The 21,932-nt window shown below is 30.3% G+C and overlaps 1 protein-coding gene across 14 annotated transcripts in view; it reads left to right on the forward strand.

Moving 5' to 3' along the window:
- The window catches only part of LOC140445580 (uncharacterized), a 538,348-nt gene that overhangs the window by 390,077 nt on the left and 126,339 nt on the right, over positions 1–21,932 (forward strand). The window contains exon 5 of one of the 14 annotated variants that reach the window (XM_072537734.1): positions 6,610–7,239. The exons of the other annotated variants lie outside the window; for them this stretch is intronic. Coding sequence (XP_072393835.1) covers positions 6,610–6,872 — 263 coding nt within the window. The 3' untranslated portion in view covers positions 6,873–7,239. Of the gene's footprint in view, positions 1–6,609; positions 7,240–21,932 lie in introns of those variants that run through there. 14 annotated transcript variants of the gene reach the window in all.

The following is a 21,932-nucleotide window of genomic DNA, read 5'->3' on the forward strand; positions in this document are numbered from 1 at the left end:
CAAAATACTTTTTTTAATTTTATTTTTAAGAAATATTTATAATTACAATACTTATTCAAAAAAATGTTTATTAAATTCTTATGAAATTTGTTCTCCCACTTTGTTAGTGCCATAACCCCGAAATCGAAAACTTTTCAGGAGAGTAAAAACAAAATTTTATGTGAACTTTTCATTTTTTTTTCTCTGGAACTACAGTATCTAAGTTAACCAAATTCTGCACTGATGTTGACTATACATATATGTAGCTGTGTAATGCTTGTATTTATTTTCAGTTATTGACATTGCTTTACCCTAAAATTCGCCCTTAAAAGATGATAAGGCGCTATTGCTGAGGCGCCCATAATTTAAATTCGAGGCTTAGGGCTATGAACCTGTATTAATTGATTGAGATAGACATCGTTTTCTTGAATATTAAACGAAATAAAACTGCGAAATTGTAAAATATTGATCAATATATTGTACTGTATTTAATAAACTAAATTTGTAATTTTATAAATATACAAATGAGGATATTATTCTAAAAAATTAAACACTGTAATAATTGTTTAAAATGATGAGATGATTTATAACTTTAAAATAGTTCTTAAAGTGGGACCATAAGCTTCGGAAATGACTCGTTGACTAAGCAAGTCTTCAATATCACGTTTTTTTCTTTCGTCAATATCATTTTTTTTCTTGTAGGCATGCGTCAGTAATAATTTGATAGGTTTTTTGTTGCTTTGTCGCTGTTTGAAGAAAACTTTTTTCATTTCATCTATGTCTTCGTACTAAGTAGTAGTCCGGCCTTTCGTACCTTGCAATCTTGATTTCAGTAAGCTTATGCTTCTGGTCTGCTTCATCAACATCAAAGTTGGTACCGATTTGTTTTTGGAGTGCCTTGAAATCATTAAAATCTGCATGAGATATTTCTTTCATTTCAAATGGTTTTCCGGTCTTCTTTGCTTCTCTAATTAGAGTCAAATATTGCTGAGGTATATAAATCGGTCCACATTTTAGGTGTCGCTTTACCTGTTTCTCTATGACAGAATGACCAGCGTCTCCTTCGTTTTGCGTATTGATGAAAATAAGAAATTTATGGTTGATTACCTTAATTTTTAGTGTACTTAACTCAAAATTAAACATAACTATAACAAATCTTTTTATTTTGTCCGCAGCAGTTGTCACTGTAAAAAGTGACCTCAAGGCAGACATTGTCATGTTTTGTGCTTAAATCTTTCAAATAATTATAGACGCATGAAGCAATTTCATTGGCCCCTCTGTTTCCCTCACCTTGATGCCAAAAATAGCACTTTTTATCACCAAAAATTATGTTAGTGATAGTAAAATTATAGGAATTGATTTTCGATTTGTAGTAAAATATTGATGCTTCGCCAATTGGGCAGGGCATCACGGCTTGTAAGTCAAAGCAACACACAATGAAATTTTGATCTGCCTTTCCTTTATCTTTATCAATTTCTTTGCTCATTCTACTTAGTACTTTCTGGTACTGATGTTCCCCGTAATTGTCGACAATTCCTTTATCTTCTGGTGAATTTTTGAAAGCTTCGCACAAATTGCACTGATCTTTCTTGGGTATAAAAAAAGAAATATTGAATTCATAATTAAAAATTCTTGAAAACATTTGCAAGTTCACAAATTGTTTGCCTTCTCCTGTCTGCTTCTGGACGTAGTCTCGGTGAATATCGGCTAAACTTTTTCCGGTGTAAATAAACTCCCTTGTCATTTTTGATCTTGCATAGTGGCTCTCAACCCTTGGAATGTCCTTGATAAAGTCCCTTACTGATATAAGGATCTACTCGTTTTCGGTTATTATGTTTACCTCTTAGATCTGGTTCCAAGAAGCCATTTTGATTCAATTTTCCAATTCGAATAGGCCTGTCTGATATGTCAAGGGTATTCATGAAACACGTCTTACATATTCTATGCTTTTTCCCAAGTGAAAGAAGTTAAACGCATTGTTCAGTTTTCTAGGATTCTCCTTATTCGTATACCTGACTTTTGGACTAATAACCGACATTTATTTAGCGAGGAAGCTTCGTTGAGCTTCCAAATTGCCGACTTCCCCATAATTATTGAATAAAATTTCACGCACCTCTGGTCCAATTTTTGTTCCACGGTTAAAAGTACATTTCTCAGTACATGTTGGTCCCATTTTTCTTATATATATATATATTTAGGGATTCTACAGTATTCACTGCCTTCCCTCGCTCAACCGTTTCCATCTCTCTCTGTTGTTCCATTCTCCATCGTTTAGTCCTCTCTTACTCATGGCGTCGTCTACTTCGTTCCTCCAGGATTTTCGGGGTCGTCCTCTTTTCCTCCTTCCTATGGGGCTCCATTCGGTTATTCTCTTTATCCATCTGCTGTCGCTAGTTCTTCTTACATGTCCATACCACTTTAGTCTTTTTTGTTCTATATATGTTAGTATGTCTGTTTCTATTGATGTTCTTTGCTTTATTTCGTCATTACTTCTCCTATCCATTCTTGTTACTCTGCAGCATCTTCGCAGGCATTCCATCTCTGTTGCTACTATCTTACTGCTGTTTTTCTTGTTTATGATCCAATTTTCAGCCCCATATGTCATAATACTTCGCACTAATGTTTTATAAATCTGCGTTTTTGTCTTCATATTTAGGTGTCTATCCCACCATACTGAGTTAAGTTGTCGGATTGATGTTCTTGTTTGTCCTAATCTTTGTGTAATTTCTTCCTCTGTTGTTGCCTTTTTCGTGATTATAAACCCCAGGTATTTGAATTTATCCTTTCCTTTGATTGTTACGTTGTCATCAATCTGTAGATCTTCTATGTCTTCTTCACTTGTAGATAGGTACTCTGTTTTCGCGAGGTTAATATCTAGGCCAGCCTTGGTATATTCTTCTTGTAGTTTCCCCCATTTTTCTTCCTTTCACTAATTTTTCAGTAGCCACTGATGTGTAGACTTTGCCTTTGTTCCGCAATTTCTTAGCAGTTTCTCTAGTTCTCTTAAATTTTTGCATTTTCTTCGTTCGTTTTTCTGCTGAATTTGGATCTTTTTCGTGATTTTCGTACCTGGAAGAGATCAACAAAGAATCTCCTTTAGACGCATGGGTAGGGTCGACAACGGAATCATAACTACTGAAATCTTGAGAAAGATTCTAATCGCCCTTATACATACGTAAATTCAACATTTCGGAGGATAGTCAAATGGATGTTGGCATCAAGGACACCAGTCGTCTGAACAAGTTCCTTTCTATGATTTTCCATAGCTGACTCAGTCTCAAAATATTCAATTCCATGTCTTTCTATACAAGTATCAGTCTCAGAATAAATTTGGGTGGAGACGGTTTCAGGATTTATAGCCTCTTTTGTGCCCACAGAACAAAAAATGTCAGAGTTAAACTTAAACTGTACATCCGATGTTATGGTTTCGAAAGATCACTGATTATTAGTCCTTAGATATGCACTTACCAATTACGCCTTCCATGCACTCAATGTAACCAGGACCATCAAATTCAATTTCTGACGTTATAGAATGATCACCGTCCTTTGCTACTTCGTATTGCAAGGAATTGTCGGGAACTAGGCTCAGCATCAAGGCGGCTCTTAAATTGATATTCATTATGCCAAAGAAATAGGAAGGAAAATATTAATTATGTTTGTTGAATGTATTTATACATACTGCAGCCCATGTATTAAGGAATGTGGTAATCCAATGTGTCAAAATGAAATTCTGACTCCAAGCAATGAAGGGCCTTCTCCATATTAAGCTATATACAGCTATTAAAAACTCAGTTTAAAGATTTAAAAAAATATGCTACAAATTCGCTTTAAATCTCTTAAATTTACGACTTTTAAAACGACTAATAATAATAAGTAATAACGTCTTATCCTAGCATAGATCAATTATAGCTATCCTACAGTAACGCCTTAGCACATAATGTAACAGTATTGCAAATTATCTACCGTCGGAAATCTATTTATAATCAAGTTCGCATTACAGCCATAACACAGGTTAGGGCAGTCGGCAACGTCGAGTGTGTTACACAAACCCACAATTCCAATTTGCATCACTGCCATATCACAGGTTAAGGCACTAGAGAAGTTTTACTTGAGTAATTTTTCTTGATTAACAAATGCATAATCACATGTTAGGGCAATATTGAAAAACGAAATCGACTTACCGCACATCTACTCTCGACCACAGTGTAACGTAAGCTGTCTTGTGGTGACCTTGCTGTCGCAGGGAGTGCCAAAACCGGAAAATGTCAAACGACATAGACGCGATATCTTGATTTTAAAATAACTACATTATATAAAATTATTGCACAATGAAGACAACACCTAAATGAACATATTAAGCCAAAAACACAATTTTCCATTTTTTTAGGGTTATGGCACTAACGAAGTCGGAGAGCGAATTATATTTCATCGTCGTTAGTACTTGAGCCTTATTATTAGTTTCGGTTTTCTCGTCACTATTAATAATTTCTCAGCAAGAGCTCATGTCCTTCCACTTTACATTCTTTATGTTGCTCTGTTGTTTAAAAATTTTTAAAAATAGAAATTGTTTCCGATATTTTTCTATTTTTCATGGAAATAAAAATTATTTAGTTGTTAATATTTCGCAGAGTTATCCCCGCTTAAGAAGGGAATAAAGGTTCTACGTTTTCTGGAACCGTAGATGATACAATTTTTCCAGTGCGTACGAATTTGAAGTTCCAATCTCAAAATATGGCGGACTCCGAACTTATTTCCCCACCACTCTTCACTTTAAATGGTTACTTTTTATTTAAAATTACACAAAATGTATACTTATCAACTGCATCATAAAATATAGGTATTTATTGACAATCTGCAAAAATTTCAACTCTTTTAATAATCATAAACAAAAGAGATATGATTTAAAAAAATCTAACTTGGCTTATATTGCTCGTAGAAGGATTTTTAAAATAAATGTGCATTTTCAACCAGCTTTTCGATCCATTTAATTATAAAATGCATCATAAAAAATTAAAAAGGTATTCGATCTGGTTAGTAGCAATATCCCCTTTTCAACGACCTATTTAAAGATATTTTTTGCAAAAATATTTGCTTTCTTCACTTTTATTTGTAGTTTTATTACTCAAGAATTCATTGTTTTTTGTTAAATAACTATAAAAGTATACGGTATCTTTTGATATATGGGATAAATATTAAACAAAAATTTAACTCGTTAATTAATAAACCGATCTATTTGAAATTGTGCATAATTTTATACACATATTCGTATCATCATCCAGTCCTTATTTATCACGCCCACTGCTGGATATTGGCCTCCCTTAAACTCCTCCATTCTTTACGCCTTGTGTTCTTTGTTGCCAATTTTTGCTGATACGCCTGATGTCGTCAGACCAACGTGTAGGTGGGCTGATTTATCAAACAGTGCAGAAAATGTTTTTGTTGGAATTATCTTGACAAATCTTTTTGTGGATTTGAACTTAGAAATTCAAGTTAGTCATCTATTCATAACACAACAGTTTTACAATTAAAAAATTGCTCCGAATGTAATAAAAAAAATCCTACAGATTAAATGCTACAGTTTCAAAATTTGGCTTTTGTTTATAAAAAAAATGGAGCCGATATAGCACTACATCGTTTCGTATTTTTTATTACCTTTGTTTCCCTATAACTCAAGGCTATTAGATGCTTGTAATAATTTTTCCGTAAAATCGAGCATTTCTTCATTTCCAGACTGGGTTAAATATTCCTAATTTTATTGTTTTAGTAATATATGTTATACGTGGAATAAAGAATCCCAAATTAATAGGATACGATGATGAATACGTTATTAATAGAAAATTATCTGGTAAAACCATCTGCAAATGTTCAAAATATAGAAAAACTGTTATGTACCTGAAGAGTTATCACGTGTGGAAGAAAGCTCTTAATAAAAAATGTTCATAACCATAATCCAACATTTCCTTTATTGGACAAGGCAGTCAGTCAATTCGTTAATATTGTTAATTTACCTGAATTACTTAAATAATAATTTTTATTATTTATTATAACAGTTTTAGTCTTGTTCGAATAGCACAATGGGCATTTACTTGATGAGGACTTTCAGAAGCATCAGATCTTCAGAATCTTAATATGCTTGTTGAATATTAAATTTTAGTGGTCCAACAAAAATATGGTAATGACAATAATTAGTTATGATCGTTTACCACGAGGACACTACAGTCAGACCTACATTGTACACCTGAACGAACACTGATTTAAGTCAATACCTTTTTTAGAAAGTTAAAAATTGAAAATAAAAGAAAATTAGATTTTATTTTACATTTCTTTTATTACATTATCGAAGCTTTTATTCTCATTAGCACGAAAAACGATCACCCTTATTATAAATGTTCTGAAACTGTTTTCTTGTGGCATGTCTATGTTAAATATTATGTTTATAGGGGATTAAGCCACAATTAATTGCATTGAAAAGTACATTTTTAATTAACTAATGTTTGACGTTTCGATTTCTACTCCGAAAATCGTTTTCAAAAGAGACATTTAAACATTTGTGCGAAAAGTATAACCAACAAGTTGTTAAGTCAACTTAACTGGTTCTCTTTTACTACCCTAATCTATGTTTTATTTTAGAATTAATTTATATTATTAAAGGACCAAAGAACCAGCCAAAAATCGTATTAGACCAGAATGATTATTCCACATATGTTAAATATCAAGATAAAACTAGATGGCGTTGCAATAGTTACTATAAAACTAAATGTAAATCCACTTTGCTCACTTTTGGAAATAGGCTTAAAGTGTATCATAGGCACAATCATAGTCCGACTTTGGCAGGTCATGACTTAAGTAGTTCTTGTAAAAGATGGCTAACCGTTATTAGACAGTATAAATGAGTTAAATGAGAAGACTTTATGATATTGCAACAATTCCAAGAATGTTAAATATTTAAGGAGCTTAAAATCACACCATAGTTTCTAAAAAAAGAACCAGTTACAAATAAAAAAAAAACAATTTTGTCTTATCGCTAAGCTACTCTTTTTTTATATGAAAACGTGCAATAATTCAAAGACTGACTATGTCGCATATTTCACAGCACTTAAACTGCAATTTGATTTCATTGAAGAGTTCACGATATTATCTGGAAAGTACTGGTTTTAAAGCTATTTTAATTAAAATTTCCTCTATTTTTGAGAAAGTACGGTTTGATTCTAGGCAACTTTTTTTTTTATTAAATATTTAATAAAAATTAATGAAAATGTATTGATATATTGTTTTACTATTTTCTCTAATTAACTGTATTTGGATAAATAAAGTTCTCCCTAATATCATCAATGAAATATTGTTCTGAAGCTGTTTTCTTGTGGCATTTTAAAGTAATCAATATTTACATGGGAATAAGCCACAATTATGGGTTAAAGTACGTTTATTGACGTTTCAATTTCCACTTCAGAAATCCTTCTCAAAATACAAACATTAGTAAATTAAACAAATTTTGTTTTTTTGTTACTTGGTGAAAAATTCTTCTAATAATTTAATTTTATCTGACTCATTTATATTGACAATTCAGACATACATTATACATTTTAACGTAGACAACTTTAAAAGGATATTGCCAATATTGTTGAATTGCGCTCCTAGGACGACTTTACTTATAAGATAGTTCATTCGATTTCATGAAATCAACTTTAACTTGAGAATATCCGTCAGAAAAAAAATCATAGCATGTAATTCGTCTTTAAAAGGACAAACACATGTCATGATGACAGTAAAAATCTCCTGTTAGTGATTGCATAGTAAATTATGAGGGAAAACCAGGAAAAAAACCTCATAATACTATCCCGACATGGTAAGTATTTGTTCGTGCATTCAGTTTACCTTCAATAAACACCAAATTCTGATTTTATATGTTTGTTATTTAAAAAACATAAATGATGTATCCTCTATATGTTACTGACTTACTACTACTGGTATTTTCTTTTTAATAACTTCCTCTTTCAATATGGGTAACCAGATCCTACTACATTCTGCCGAGGAATTTGCGACACAATTGGTCTCATTTAGCATAATTAGAGCCGCTTCTTTGATTTTTCTCTTTTTACCATCTGTTTCTTTTAGGACTATATTTGAATCTTTCCATTGAACCCTATGTTCATTATCCATAAACACGCATGGGATAATGAACATAGGGTTCAATGGAATGATTTAAATATACTCCTAAAAGAAACAGATGGTAAAAAGAGAAAAATCAAAGAAGTGGCTCTAATTACGCTAAATGAGACCAATTGTGTCGCAAACCGGGAACAAATCAAAGGTTCATCAAATTGTCGAGAAAACACGCCAATTCATAGAAATCATATTTAAAATTATTAGTGGAAACAGTTGATCCCACTTTGACAGGTATAGTTGAAAATAATAACAGGTACTCAGAAGATTATTTGATTTTTTAACAAGACGGTTATAAACGGTTTCCTAGGCAATTCCCAGGAAAAGGCAATAGGCTCTTTGACATTGCCTTTTGGGCTCCACTAAGTCAGTCATGTTGATTTCTGTGTTTCTCTGTACATGTCCGTATTAAATAAGCTATTTTTAATGTATTTCTACTATGATTGTCGTTGTTCTGTCCATGATTTGTCTTATTCTTTTATTTTTTACGTGCATCATTCTCGATATACCTGCTGATCTGCGCCAAAAATCCATTTTCAGAACAAGCAATTTTTGTTCCGTTCTCGTAGTGGGTTGCCAAGTTTCGCATCCATATAGTACAATGCTTTTAAAAATGTTGTTATATATTTCTAGATGAAAGTATTTCTCCTATCTAGACATTACATCCATCTAAATTTATGTGCCTTGATTAATCTGACGGTCGCTTCTTATAACAGTTCTCTTACTTTGTCAAGATTTAATTTTGCCTACCATATTGGATATCACTTATAGGGGGTTGAAAGTGGGGACTGAGCAATTATGGGCTGGAGATAGGCTAAGCAAACAAACAGAAACGTTTGCGAACGGTCACTCTTGTTTTGGTTGGAGAGCTGGGTCGTAAGTAAGTGAATAAAGGAGGGACTGAAAGAAGTAACTAAAAAAATAAAAAAATACTTACAGAGATTTCGTGGGCAACAAAACACAAGAAAGTTCCTAAACTATTTGAGTTTGGACGTCGTTTAAAAGAATCCTCTTGTTGGATAAAAAGAAAGACTTTTCTTTTCTAAAAAATATGAAAGGATGGAACTATTTTTAAAGGAAATATTTCTACAACTCCTGTTTTAGAGAGAAACTTTACATAATTTATTATTACTTCACGTCAACAGTTATTACAAATAAAAATATTAACAAAATTTATTAACAAACCTTCAGGTTGGGCGACAGGTGTAACAATTTTACAACTAGTAACTATTTAAATATTTATTTGAAATACAAATTGTCTAAATTTTTCAACGGAGCTTACAATGAAAGGCTTACCTTTCACCTAATACTGACTGTCATAGATGTCGAAATAAAATATTAAACATTTTGAAATATTAATTAAATTATAAAAGTTAATTAAACTTTATTTAAAGTAAGACTAATATGATAATTAGCTAATCCATAAAACTTATAATTTTATTTATTTATAATTTTTTAGTTTGTCATGAAAGCAAATCTTATTAGGTAATTTGTTTATTTTTAAATCCGTAAAATAGTTTCGAAACACAATTCAGATTTCTTCTTTAATCTGAGCCTTCTAAAAATTGCAAGGCAAAACAGACGTTGATAAAGATGTTAATAGAGACATGGGGAATCTAAAATTTGCATTCTACGACATGTCTCCTCAACTAAGAAGAAATCCTTAGCAAATTGGTTTCTTGTACTCATACAGAGTAGATCCGAATAAAATGAAAAAGACAGTCAAGATTTGATTTCACGTCCAAAGTGTCTATGTATCTGTTTATACGTATTTCGCCCTAATAGGGCTCGTCAGAACAGCTATTCATAGGCTTTCTCAACGTGAAAAATAAATCTTTTCGAAACTATTTTACGGATTTATTATCAGATGTCGCTATTGCGTCCATATCGAAGCCATTTTATTGTTGCTTCTTAAAGACAGAAAAGATTTATTTTTCACGTTGAGAAAGCCTATGAATAGCTGTTCTGACGAGCCCTATTAGGGCGAAATACGTATAAACAGATACATAGACACTTTGGACGTGAAATTAAATCTTGACTGTCTTTTTCATTCTGTTTATTTTTACTTTAAATAATTTTAATAAAAAGTACCTGGTATCACTGGCTGGTGTATTCCCATTAAGAAAGTTTTTGAGATTGGAATTGAATCAAAACAACACACAACTATGTCCCACACAAACTGGAATTGGTCTGGGATGACCATGAAACACAAAATAGACAAATGGACCATGGAACTGGAAAGTTTTTGTCGGGGTAGTCGAGTAATAAATTTATGTATAGAATAGAGTAGAATTTATTTAGTCAATATACAAAATAGTTTTGTTTTTGACAAGTCAATGGAATAGTGATAATTTTTACATACATACATATTCAATTTAAGAAACGATAAACACACTAAATAAAAATATAAAAACATGAAATATCATCATTATAGGCAAATACCCTGACCAAACTAGTACTATTGTGTAAAAGCTGTACGTAGGTACTCTGTTTTTGAATAGAAACAATGTTTCAAAAAGTGTGATTTGATTTTAAGCTTAAACAATAACAAGTGAAGACTTTTTACTTCATCTGGCAAAAAGTTATACAAACCAATATCAGTCGAATTGTTTCGAAATATAATTTATCGTATATTATATATTATTATAATTTTGTCGAAAGTATAATTAATTTGTCAATAATTATATCGATTGTTTCCACAATTATTTTTTTGTTTAAGAAATAAAAAAATGTGAATTTTTCAATCTATGCAAAACATTCCTAAATTCAGTATCACTAACATATAATAAAAATAAACATACATAGATAGATGTACATGACCAAACTACAAAGCATGACATACTTTTCTCCTCCTGGTAAGTCTGCAACTTTTTTGCAGTTTAAAAAAAACCTTTTATTGGTTTTAGTAAATTCCATTCTTCTGCTTCTTGGATTCTGAATAGTATTAATTTTTAAATTACTAACACAGAATAAAGTAATTGAAAGAAAGTTCTTTTTATTTATCACGTTCACGACTAAATTCAAAGGTATCATCATCTGGTGGTGTCACCGTAATGTCCGGTGGCGGTTTATTAGGAAGACCTTAACCAAACAATTTTTGCATACCAGGCGTGCATCGCAATAAATCAAATCTAATTATTGAAAACATTTTAAAATTTTCTGTTATTCTAAATGTATTAATTTGTTTCATTAATATAAATTATTAAAACAGAAACCCTTTTGACTTCTATAAATATTTTTACGTTGCAAATATAATGCAGATACTGCGGGACAAAATGCGGAACAAAGTGCGGGACGGGACGACCCGCGAACATCCCTAGTTTTACCGAAAGAAATTTTTATCAACTACTAGTGGACTCAAATGTCGTCAATCATATTGCTTATATTTAGGGAAAAGTGTATCGGATGTGATATTTAAGTGTTTTTGTGCAAATTTACCATACTTTAAATGTGCAAGTTTAACATTTAAGTGCAAAAACAGTAAAGCTATCGTTATAACATGTTATAATTTAGCAAACTGATTTTATCAAGAAAGTCTTACATGTACTATACAGATTAATTAATCTTAGTTAGTATAAATGTAGTTCTACATTTCTCATTTTATCATTACTTTAACGATCTTCTTTTCGCAGGTATAATCTACCTCATTCCAGGAATAAAACATCCCAAATTGATATTGGATGCTGACGAATATTCCGTACATGTGAAGAATGGAAACCGAACCAGATGGCGTTGTTGCGCCTACTACAATACTAAATGCAGATCGACGGTAGTCACGGACGGAAATCTTCTAAAAGTTAATTATCAACATAATCATATTCCGTTATTGATTGGTACTAAGATGAATAACAACTTTAAACAAACAGTTAAAATTATTAGAGCTAAATCAACACTTTAAATGCGCTAGAAAATTGCGCTTACATGTTTAGACCAGGGAAATATGCAAAAAAAGTACCCTGTTTGTGACATTGAACCAGCCAGGCAAACAGCAGTTATTTTGAGTAGTATGGAATTCTTTAACTAAAATCTGTATGTTTCCAGTACCGTAAACTGGGGTAACTTTGCTCCACTTTTAGGAGTTATTAAAGGAATTGCGAGAAAAACTGTATAAAATTTCTACTAGTATTATGTTTTTTTTTTTTTAAACTGATGAAGAAGGTATACAATGTAATTATTGTGTGGTATTTTTTATTCTAAAAATAATTAATTACATATTTTTTTTTAATAAAAAGTGGAGCAAAGTTACCTATAGTGTGGGGTAACTTTGCTCCACCTCATAAAAGCATGAAATTTTGTATAGTAACATATAGTTGGAGCAAAGCTAATGGGTTGCTTGTATTAACCTTGCTCCAAAAATATTATTTGTGCAAAAAAATCTCTAAAAGAAGGTAGCGTTATTTATTTGAAAATAATAAACAAAAGTGTTAATTATAACGTGAACTTAATTCAGGAATTGTAAAAGTTCCACTTTTAGAAACTTGTTTAGGAGTATTAATACAGCCTAGTACGTCAGTCCATAGGTAAGTCAGTTCATCCTTTTTTGAAGGCCACTTCCACAGTTTGAGAGACTTTTCCATTGCGCTAATGGTTACCGTTTTATCATCAAAAGCCATAATGCGCCCGGGGTATAGGTGGCTTTCGTAAGAAAACACTACAAAACGTCCCACTTCTCGAACAACACTTTCAAAATTATTATGTTTGTTTTCTTTGTCTTCTAAAAAATTTACAAATTCATTTTCAACTTCTTTCTCCCTGGCAAGCTCTTTAAAGTCTACATCGTCCGATGAATTATCATCAAATACCATCTTTTTAGCTCTAAAGCGAACAATATTTGATTCCTCATCGGAAGATTCGTCAGGAGTTATTCGTTGCTTATTGGTATTCATGCCAGAGGTTGTAGGTTCTTCCATATCTGCATCGTTGACTGCACAAACACTTTTTCCAGCCGGAACATTAATTTTTTTTCTGCGGTGGTTAACAGTTTTTGTCAAATGGGATCTTTTTGCTTCGAGGGCCTTTAAAAACTCCGATTGCACAACAGATGAGTCGCATTTTCGTGGTATTCGGCTGAGTACTTCGTCAACATTCAGGGGAAATATTCCGCATTTTCGAAACCCTGCCTCTAAATTAGATTTGATTTGTGGACCAAGCAAGTCCATTACCTTTGACAACAATGGAGGAAAGTGTTGCTTTTGTATATTAGTGTTGCGGATGCCATCTTCAGTACTTTTCCAATCTGACAAAATTTTTCGCCAGGCTCTTTTTAGGGGCCGAAAGAAAGCCACGTCTAGAGGTTGCGTCAAATGTGTACTGTTTGGAGGCAGACAAATTAAATGAATGTTGTTTTCAAGACAGAGTTGAAGTGCATGTACTGTAATATGTGAAGAGAGTTTGTCGCATAGTAATACCTTTTTACCATTCAGCTTCCTAAACCTAGGTACCAACTGGAATTCAAGCCAATCTGCAAAAATATTTGCATCGAACCATCCAGAACTGCTAGCGTTGTAACGGCATCCTTTTGGCCCATTCTCAGCCCAAGTAGTCCACATTTTAGCAGCCCGGTAAAGAACATAGGGCGGTAAAAGTTTACTTTCTCCGTTTCCACAGAACATAATGGACACAGAGGTCTTTGAAGCGTTTCTAATTAGTTCTGGATACTTGCAACCTCTCTTGACAATGACCTTCTTTTTGCCGGGATCATCAGTGAGATTAGTTTCATAACAATTCTATATATTTGTTGGAGAAACGCCGTCTAACTCGACTGCCAGATTTTCGAAAAAGCTTCTCAATATGTTTTCGTCAACTCCTGCTCGTACACGTTTAATGTTTTCTGCAAAACGTGGGGAAATTTCAGGATGTCTGACCATAAATTTTTTGATCCAATCCTCTCCAGGGAAGTTATCCTTGAAAATTTTGACATCTCTTCCACAACGGTTTAAATAATTTTTGATGTTTCTCAGTTCCCTTACGTTAATAGGGAACCCATACTCTCCCATATAAATCAGGCAATTGACAAATTGGTTTTCTTCGCCGGGAGTAAATACGTTTTGCCTCCCTGGCATTTTGGAATGTTTTCCTTTCAGTTTATTTAAAATGGTCCTTCTTGGAATCTTATATTTTTCTTCTGCCCTTTTGTGTGAGATTTCACCTCTTCTTATTTCATTTAAATACTCTTGTAGGGTTTCTTGTGTATAGTCAGCATAGCGCCGTGATCCTACTCCTCTTTTAGGTGTTCTAGGCATAGCTGTAACAAAAATATATATTAAACATAATATATATTTCGGGGTAACTTTGCGCCACTTTTTTGGTGCAAAGTTATCCCGAATGACCTGATAATTTGTAAAATTAGGTTAGAAAAAGAAAAGTTTATCATTTGTTTATTTATAAGTCAGAATTGAGTAAAAAAGTTGATAAACAGTATACACTTAACGCATACACAAATACTTACTTGTGAGATAATAGCACAACTTTTCTACACACACCAAATTTTATACGTAGTTTTTACCGAAGTTTTTACACCTCTACCTTCTCGACTCGCTGTAGGCATGTAAATGGAAGAGCAAGTCTATGCTGCACGTGGGGAGACTTTGTCAATAGGCAACCAGTAAAACGGCGACGCGCGTTTTGTGAAGACGGTTTTTAATTCATAGGTAAATTAAAATAAAACTTTTTTTAGTAATGGAGCAAAGTTACCCTGGCAGGAGCAAAGTTACCCCGGTTTACGGTAGTCGATTTTTTGGACTTAAATAATTATTAACAAATTAATGTCAAAAAACGATAAATTTTTGCTTTTTTCGTCTATCAGCAAAAAGTGAAGAATTTAAAATAAATTTAAGAATAAGAAACGTATAAGTCATATAAAAAACGTCAAAATGGCTTTTCTAAATGTTCCTACCCTTATTTGTTGCTTAGAAAATAAACTTATAATTAGTATGTTACATGTAATGTTCGGTTTTGTGATGCTTAAAATATGATCAAAATTTCAAATCGATCGGACAAATATTTTAAAAGTTATTTAATTTTTTTTTGCCTTAGGTTCAAGACCTATTTAGCCAGACAATTGTTTAATACGTAAAAACAATCTCCTACACTTCCTTTAAATTCATGACAATTTCCTAACCTTCCCATTGAAACACTATTGGGTGACTATACCAAAATGATTGAACAGGAAGTTATTTAGTTTGTTTATCCCAAAATAAAATTTTTTTGCAAAAATATAAGTCAGAAAATTATATAGTTATATTTATAAATATATAAAATTATATAGTTATATAGTTATATTAATATATAATTAAGATTTATTCTATTATTATTATTAAAAAAAATGGGGAAAAATAATTTTTAATATTGCAAAACAATTTGTCAGAAACTTGTCGATTTTTTGCTTTTAAAAAACTAGAATAATTTTTTAACCATTGAATGCAATAAACTGATTTTTTATTGATCATATTTAGACAGCCTGATTTTTAACCTAGGTTATTATATCCATATCTAGGTTATATATAACCATATCCTAGGTTAACAAAAATGTTAACCTAGGACACTTTGAGACGAAGTTAAAAAGTGCCTTTCTTTATAAATTGATAGCAGCTTTGTTTATAACAGTTAAGAGACCCTATTAGGAATATCTTTAAGAGCATACCTTAAAGTTTTAATGAGAAAAATTCGAAAAAGATTTTATTTTAATGAAATCGTTCATAAAGCTTCAAAAATGTGGTCCTCAAAATTGGTTGGCTTTGAAACTAGTGGGAGCGGAGATGGGAGAAGGAGCTTTGAACTGTATCTCTGTTTCTTGTTTATGGATTTCGACGTTTTTTTTTTTAAAATTTGTATGTACTTTTTACGTACATTACGAATATGTATTATTTAAATAAAATAGATTGTTAAATAAACCATCTAACTTGTTTACAACAATTGTTTAATAACAATTTTTTTTTCAGTTTTAATTTTTTTTATACGAATATTTGAGGTTAATTTATGATTAATGTATACGCCTTCAATAAACTTCGTAAATATTCTATTTGCAATAGATTTTATGAAAAAAACAAATGATCCTATTAAATTATTTCTAAAAAATATTATTGGTTTATGTAATGCTTGGAAAATAAATAATCCCAGATAAACTAGGTTTTATTTCTTGCTAAGCATGCTAGGCGGGGGGCTTTGGTCGAAAAAGTTCGATTTCATACCCACATGCTAAAACTTGTTTTAATCGATATTATTATGATGCCAATATGCTATGTTGAAAAGTTTGCCGAAAATATACCATGGCAACGTATTTATGTATAACATTTTTTTAAATAACTTTAGAGTTATTTCAAAACGAAAGTTATTATTATGATTTTTATGTAAAATGTTTACTTTAAATGTAAATTGCAAATATATTACTAAAATAGCCGAAAAAAACCAATTTTAGCATTTTCAAGGCCATTTTTTTAATAGGTTGAACATCAGATGTAAGAAAAAGCAAAAAATACAAGACGAAAGCTTAAATCAATTTGTCTAAAAATGCTCAATTTCATTTTGATGTTATATTACAAAAGTCAGTTTAACAAATTGATATACCGTTGCGTTTCGGAATAAATAGACATAACGAATGTGCAAACTTTAACATTTGAAACACATTGTTTATTTTTTACCACAATCTTAATCTTATTTTAATCGGAAGAATATGATGCTATAATATTACAGTAAAAAGTTTACCACGGTAACTTGCTTAATATAAAAATAAAAAATAAATAGTTAAAACAAAAGTGAAATTTTTTATTTGTTGAAAAATTGTTATAAATAAACAGCTTCATGTGGTAAATTATGGCTTACATCTTTAGTGTAATGTTATAGCATAATATTTATTCTTTCGATTCAAATAAGGTTCAGCATATGGGTAAAAAGTAAACAATTGTTTTGAACGTTAAAGTTTAGATATTTGTCAAGTCTATATATCCCGACTTCTGCTATATAAAATCAAAATGGACTTTGAACGCATTTTAAAAATATTTTTTAAAGTTTTACCTCATATTTTTTGTTTTTTAAATTCGATGTCCAACCTATTGAAAAATGGCCTCGAAAAACATTCAAATCGGCATTTTCGGCATTGTTAATTGTTTATTTGCATTTTACGTTTAAAGTAAGTATTTTACGAAAAAAAAATACAAGAATATCTTTCGTATTTTTTCTACAAAATATATTTTTTTTGTAATTTGTTTAAAAAGTGTTAAATAAATAAATAATAATAAATAAATAAATAGATTGCCATACAAATTTTTCATTGAGGAAAATCTTAAATTGTTATTTGAGATTATTTATTTTTAAAGAAATATTAGTAAGTACTTTAAAGTAGAAAGAATTGAATAGGATTTTTTTTCATAAAATCTATAATAAATAAAATATTTACAAAGTTTATTAAAGAAGTATATATTAATCATAAATATTTATTTTTTACAATAAAAATTACCTCAAAGAAAAAATAATTAAAAAAAATTGTTTAAACAAATTAGATGGTTTATTTAACAATTTAATTATTTAAATAATATGTATTCGTAATGTACGCAGAAATTACATATATATATATATATATATATATATATATATATATATATATATATATATATATATATATATATATACCGGTATTTAGGCGCCTCGCCCTTCCGGTAGGGATCTATGGAGGAGTATCACTGAGCCGCAAGCCCTTATCTCTTGCCGTACTGCTCCACCATAGGCCGATCAGACACCAGCATATTCTAGTCTAAACCTAGTTCTAAGCAGAAATTACATACGAATTAAAAAAAGGAACGTGGAAATCCATAAACAAGAAACAGAGACACAGTCAACAGCTCATTTTCCCTCTTCCGCTCTCGGTAGTTTCAAAGCCGACCAATTTTGAGGACCACATTTTTGAAGCTTTTTGAACGATTCCATTAAAATGAAATCTTTTTCGAATTTTTCACATTAAACCTTTAAAGTATGGTCTTTCAGATGACTCTAAAAAGGTCTCTTAATTGTTATAAACAAAGCTGCTATCAACTTCGATCCAAAATGTCCTAGGTTTTTTTTTTTAATTTGTAAAAAATTTCAAGCTGTCTACATATGAAAAAATCAGTTTTTTGCAGTCAACGGTTAAAAATTTATTCTAATTGTTTATAAGCAAAAAGTCGACATGTTTTTGCCAAATTATTTTGCAATATTTCAAATTATTTTTCTTAATTTTTTTTAATAATAATAGTAAAATAAATCTTCTTCTTTCAGAAGCTACCGGTATAATTAATATAACTATATAATTTTCTGACTTATGTTGTTGCAAAAAAATTTAATTTGGGATAAACAAATTAAATAACTTTTAAACTATGTGACCGATTGATTTGAAATTTTGATTATATTTTAGGCACTACAAGACCCAACATTGTATGTAATAAGTTTATTTTAATTTATATTATATTAATATAAATATTAATAACATTTATACAAAACCAAAAATTTTGACTCCTTTTGTATTTTTCTACGTAACAAATAAGGATAGGAACAATAAAAAACGCCATTTTAAAGGTAGGTTTTTATATGGCTTATAATTTTCTTACACTCAAATTTCTTTCAAATGCTTTACTTTTTGCTGATAGACAAAAAAAGCGAAAAATTACCGTTTTTGACCTTAATTTGTTAATAATTAATTAATTCCAAAAAATCGACTGCAGGAAACATATAGGTTCTTATTATAGAGGTCCATACCACTCGAAAGAACTGTCGTTTGCCTGGCCGGACGAGTGTCACGAAAAAAAACTCATTTCCCTGGGCTAGTTCATATATATATATATATATATATATATATATATATATATATATATATATATATATTAGTATTTTCTTCTTCTGGTAGTATCGAGCTAGAAGTTGACTACCATCCGATCGTATGGCATCAAGCTGTAGATAAAAAACGTGTATTAATTACTGCATGAATTATTTAAATCTCCCGCACATTTTTTATTTCTCAAAGTGAAAATGAAATAATTTAACTTTTTAAACAATTTACTTTTAGTATTTATTTTGAAAAACTATATTAAATGTGGAAGTAATCGTGTATTTACTGACTGATTGAATCAGATTGGCTCATTCGGAAATATGTAACACATCTGTCTTCATTGTCTATAAGTTTTTTCTACAATGTACATGTACAATTATTTCTTTACCCTATTTGAATTCATTGGATGAATGAATACATTTTTCATTTTTAAGTCCAGTTCTACATAATCAAATTTCTTTCTTTCTTCTTCAAGTAAAATTGATACCATAGCTAATTCTTCATTTGGTGAGAATAAACGACAATTATAATTAGAAATAATGAATATTTGAGATTTAGATTACCCATAATGTACACTGTTGATACGAACCTAACACAAAAATTAGAAGACATAAGGGAAAAGGAAGTACTTTCATTTCCCTTATGAAAGCAAGGAACGAAGATATATAAAATATTATTAATGTAGTTTTTCAATTTAATAATTTAATTTTTATTACAGTTTATTACAGTTTTGTTTGGTTTGTTTAAACATTTAATTATTTGGGCTCGTAATAACTTCTAATAAAAATTTATTATTATATAAGATTTTAAGTTTGTAGTCTTTCAAATATTATGAGCATTTTTAAATATTTAAAAAAACTTATCGATATTATCCATAACAGACTGAATTCTGAATCTATTAGTATTATTTTTTCAATGATATTATTAATAATTATCACATATTGCTCTTTTACAAGCATTATTTTTGTCTAAACTTCAGTGAAAATTATATCCACTGGATTCTTAGGATAAGTAATCATAATCAAAATAGGCTAGTTAGATATATGGCAATATTTATTTCACTTAAATCGACGGTAAACTCGATATTAAAGACAATCAAAACAATAATATACTCAGATTAATATCAGTCAATATTGGTATCCCTCTGTGGTTCTAATATCCGTCTTTTCACAGTATGACAACAAATAGTGTACATATATTATTTTATACAACTCTTCTTTATCTTTAAATACAAATTGGACAAAATCGATTAGTTTATTTATAGTTTAGTTATAAGCAGTACTATACATTGATGATAAATAAGGTATGATATTTTATTGATCACATAATCCTTTTTCTTTTATTACTCTACTGACAGTATTGCAATGCCAGTTTTACTATAACTGTTCAAATTAATAAATATTATACATATCGTGAGAATCGTACAACGTGGTAAAAATCGCTAAACGTTTATTTATTTAACACATTTATAAAAACTTATACATGCGAGATATCAACAAAAATAGCTAAATACATAAAAAAGAAACGATTAACGCCAGCTTTCAGAACAAACAACAACTTAAGCAAATATATTAAGAACAACAAGAGCCAAAGAAAAAGCACTTACACAGTAGTGTATACAAACTTACATGTGGCGACTGCCCAAAAACTTATATCGGTCAAACGGGTAGAACCTTAAACAAATTGATGGCAGAACACAAAAGGGCTTTCAATAATAGAAAAATAGATTTTACGTACGCACTTCACCTTCTAGATCATAATGATTCTTTTAATAACGAATTTCAAATTCTTTACATTTAAAATAAACGCATTAAGCTATCATTATTAGAATCTATGGAAATTAACAAATTAAAAAAGACAGATATAATTCTAAATGACCTTGAGGAGAGAACAAACAATTCTCTCCTCCTCAACTTATTTACTTGTGAAAGGCACTTTGCCGAAACAGCTAAAGTGATAATAAATTGTAATAAATTTTGTGGAAGAGTTGAAAACAAAAGTTTTCAGTTTTTTATTGCTTGATAAAATAAAGTTTCCTCAAGTAACGGTCGAATCCATAGCGTATTAAAACTTTGATTATTTTCAATTTTTAGTACATTTTATAATTAAGCTGTGAAATTTATGTTACTTCCATTTTGTCAACCTTTTATATCGAGTATCTCAAACCTGTAAGTTTTTTATGTAATTTATTGTAATTATAAGTATAATTTAGTACATTTTAATAATAAAATGTAACATAGACTTTATCTGACGCAAAATAAAATGGTTCGGATGCCAGATTTTAGAAAGTACTGGCATTAGTTGAGCTGGGCAGCTCTTAAAAAAAAGAGTCAAAAATAAAATACACTCAAATGTAACAAAAACGCAACGGAGAAAATTTGGGTCAAACTCGAAGTATATCAGTTTTTTTTATTTTTAGCCCTATTTTACTGATTTTTTTAGGACACTATGTAAAAATTTATAAATTTTAATTTGGTATAGTGAGTTTATTAATAAAATGTTGTGTTTGACTTATTATACGGGGTTAATCAAAATGTGATTTTTATCCTAAATTTGAAACATCCTGTGAACTAATTCCATTAGCGGATTTTTGTAAAACCTTGTTTTTAGTTTGCAATTATTTCTTGTAAGTATTATGTTTTTTGTTTCATGTAAAAATATGGATTGGTTCATTTTTAGTAGCGAAATGGCTTTGCCACCCACAATTTACGACTTTTCGTATTATTACCACTATCTTTTGTATTAATTTGTAATACAACGATGGGGGCTTTGGTGACTGATATCAAAGAAATGTCATATCCACATCCCAGAAGCACAGTATTTAAATAATGATTAAAAGCAACGAGATGATCTTGGTTTTAATGAAAAATGATAACAATAACAAAATATAAAAAAAACAACTTAAATGTAACTTAACCTAAGTACCCAAATAACAAAAAAAGTACTATAAAATAACTTTATACTTTGTATTGCCTCCCCTAGCCTTTATAACTGC

Source organism: Diabrotica undecimpunctata, chromosome 7 (genome assembly GCF_040954645.1).
Source record: "Diabrotica undecimpunctata isolate CICGRU chromosome 7, icDiaUnde3, whole genome shotgun sequence".
NCBI lineage: Eukaryota > Metazoa > Arthropoda > Insecta > Coleoptera > Chrysomelidae > Diabrotica > Diabrotica undecimpunctata.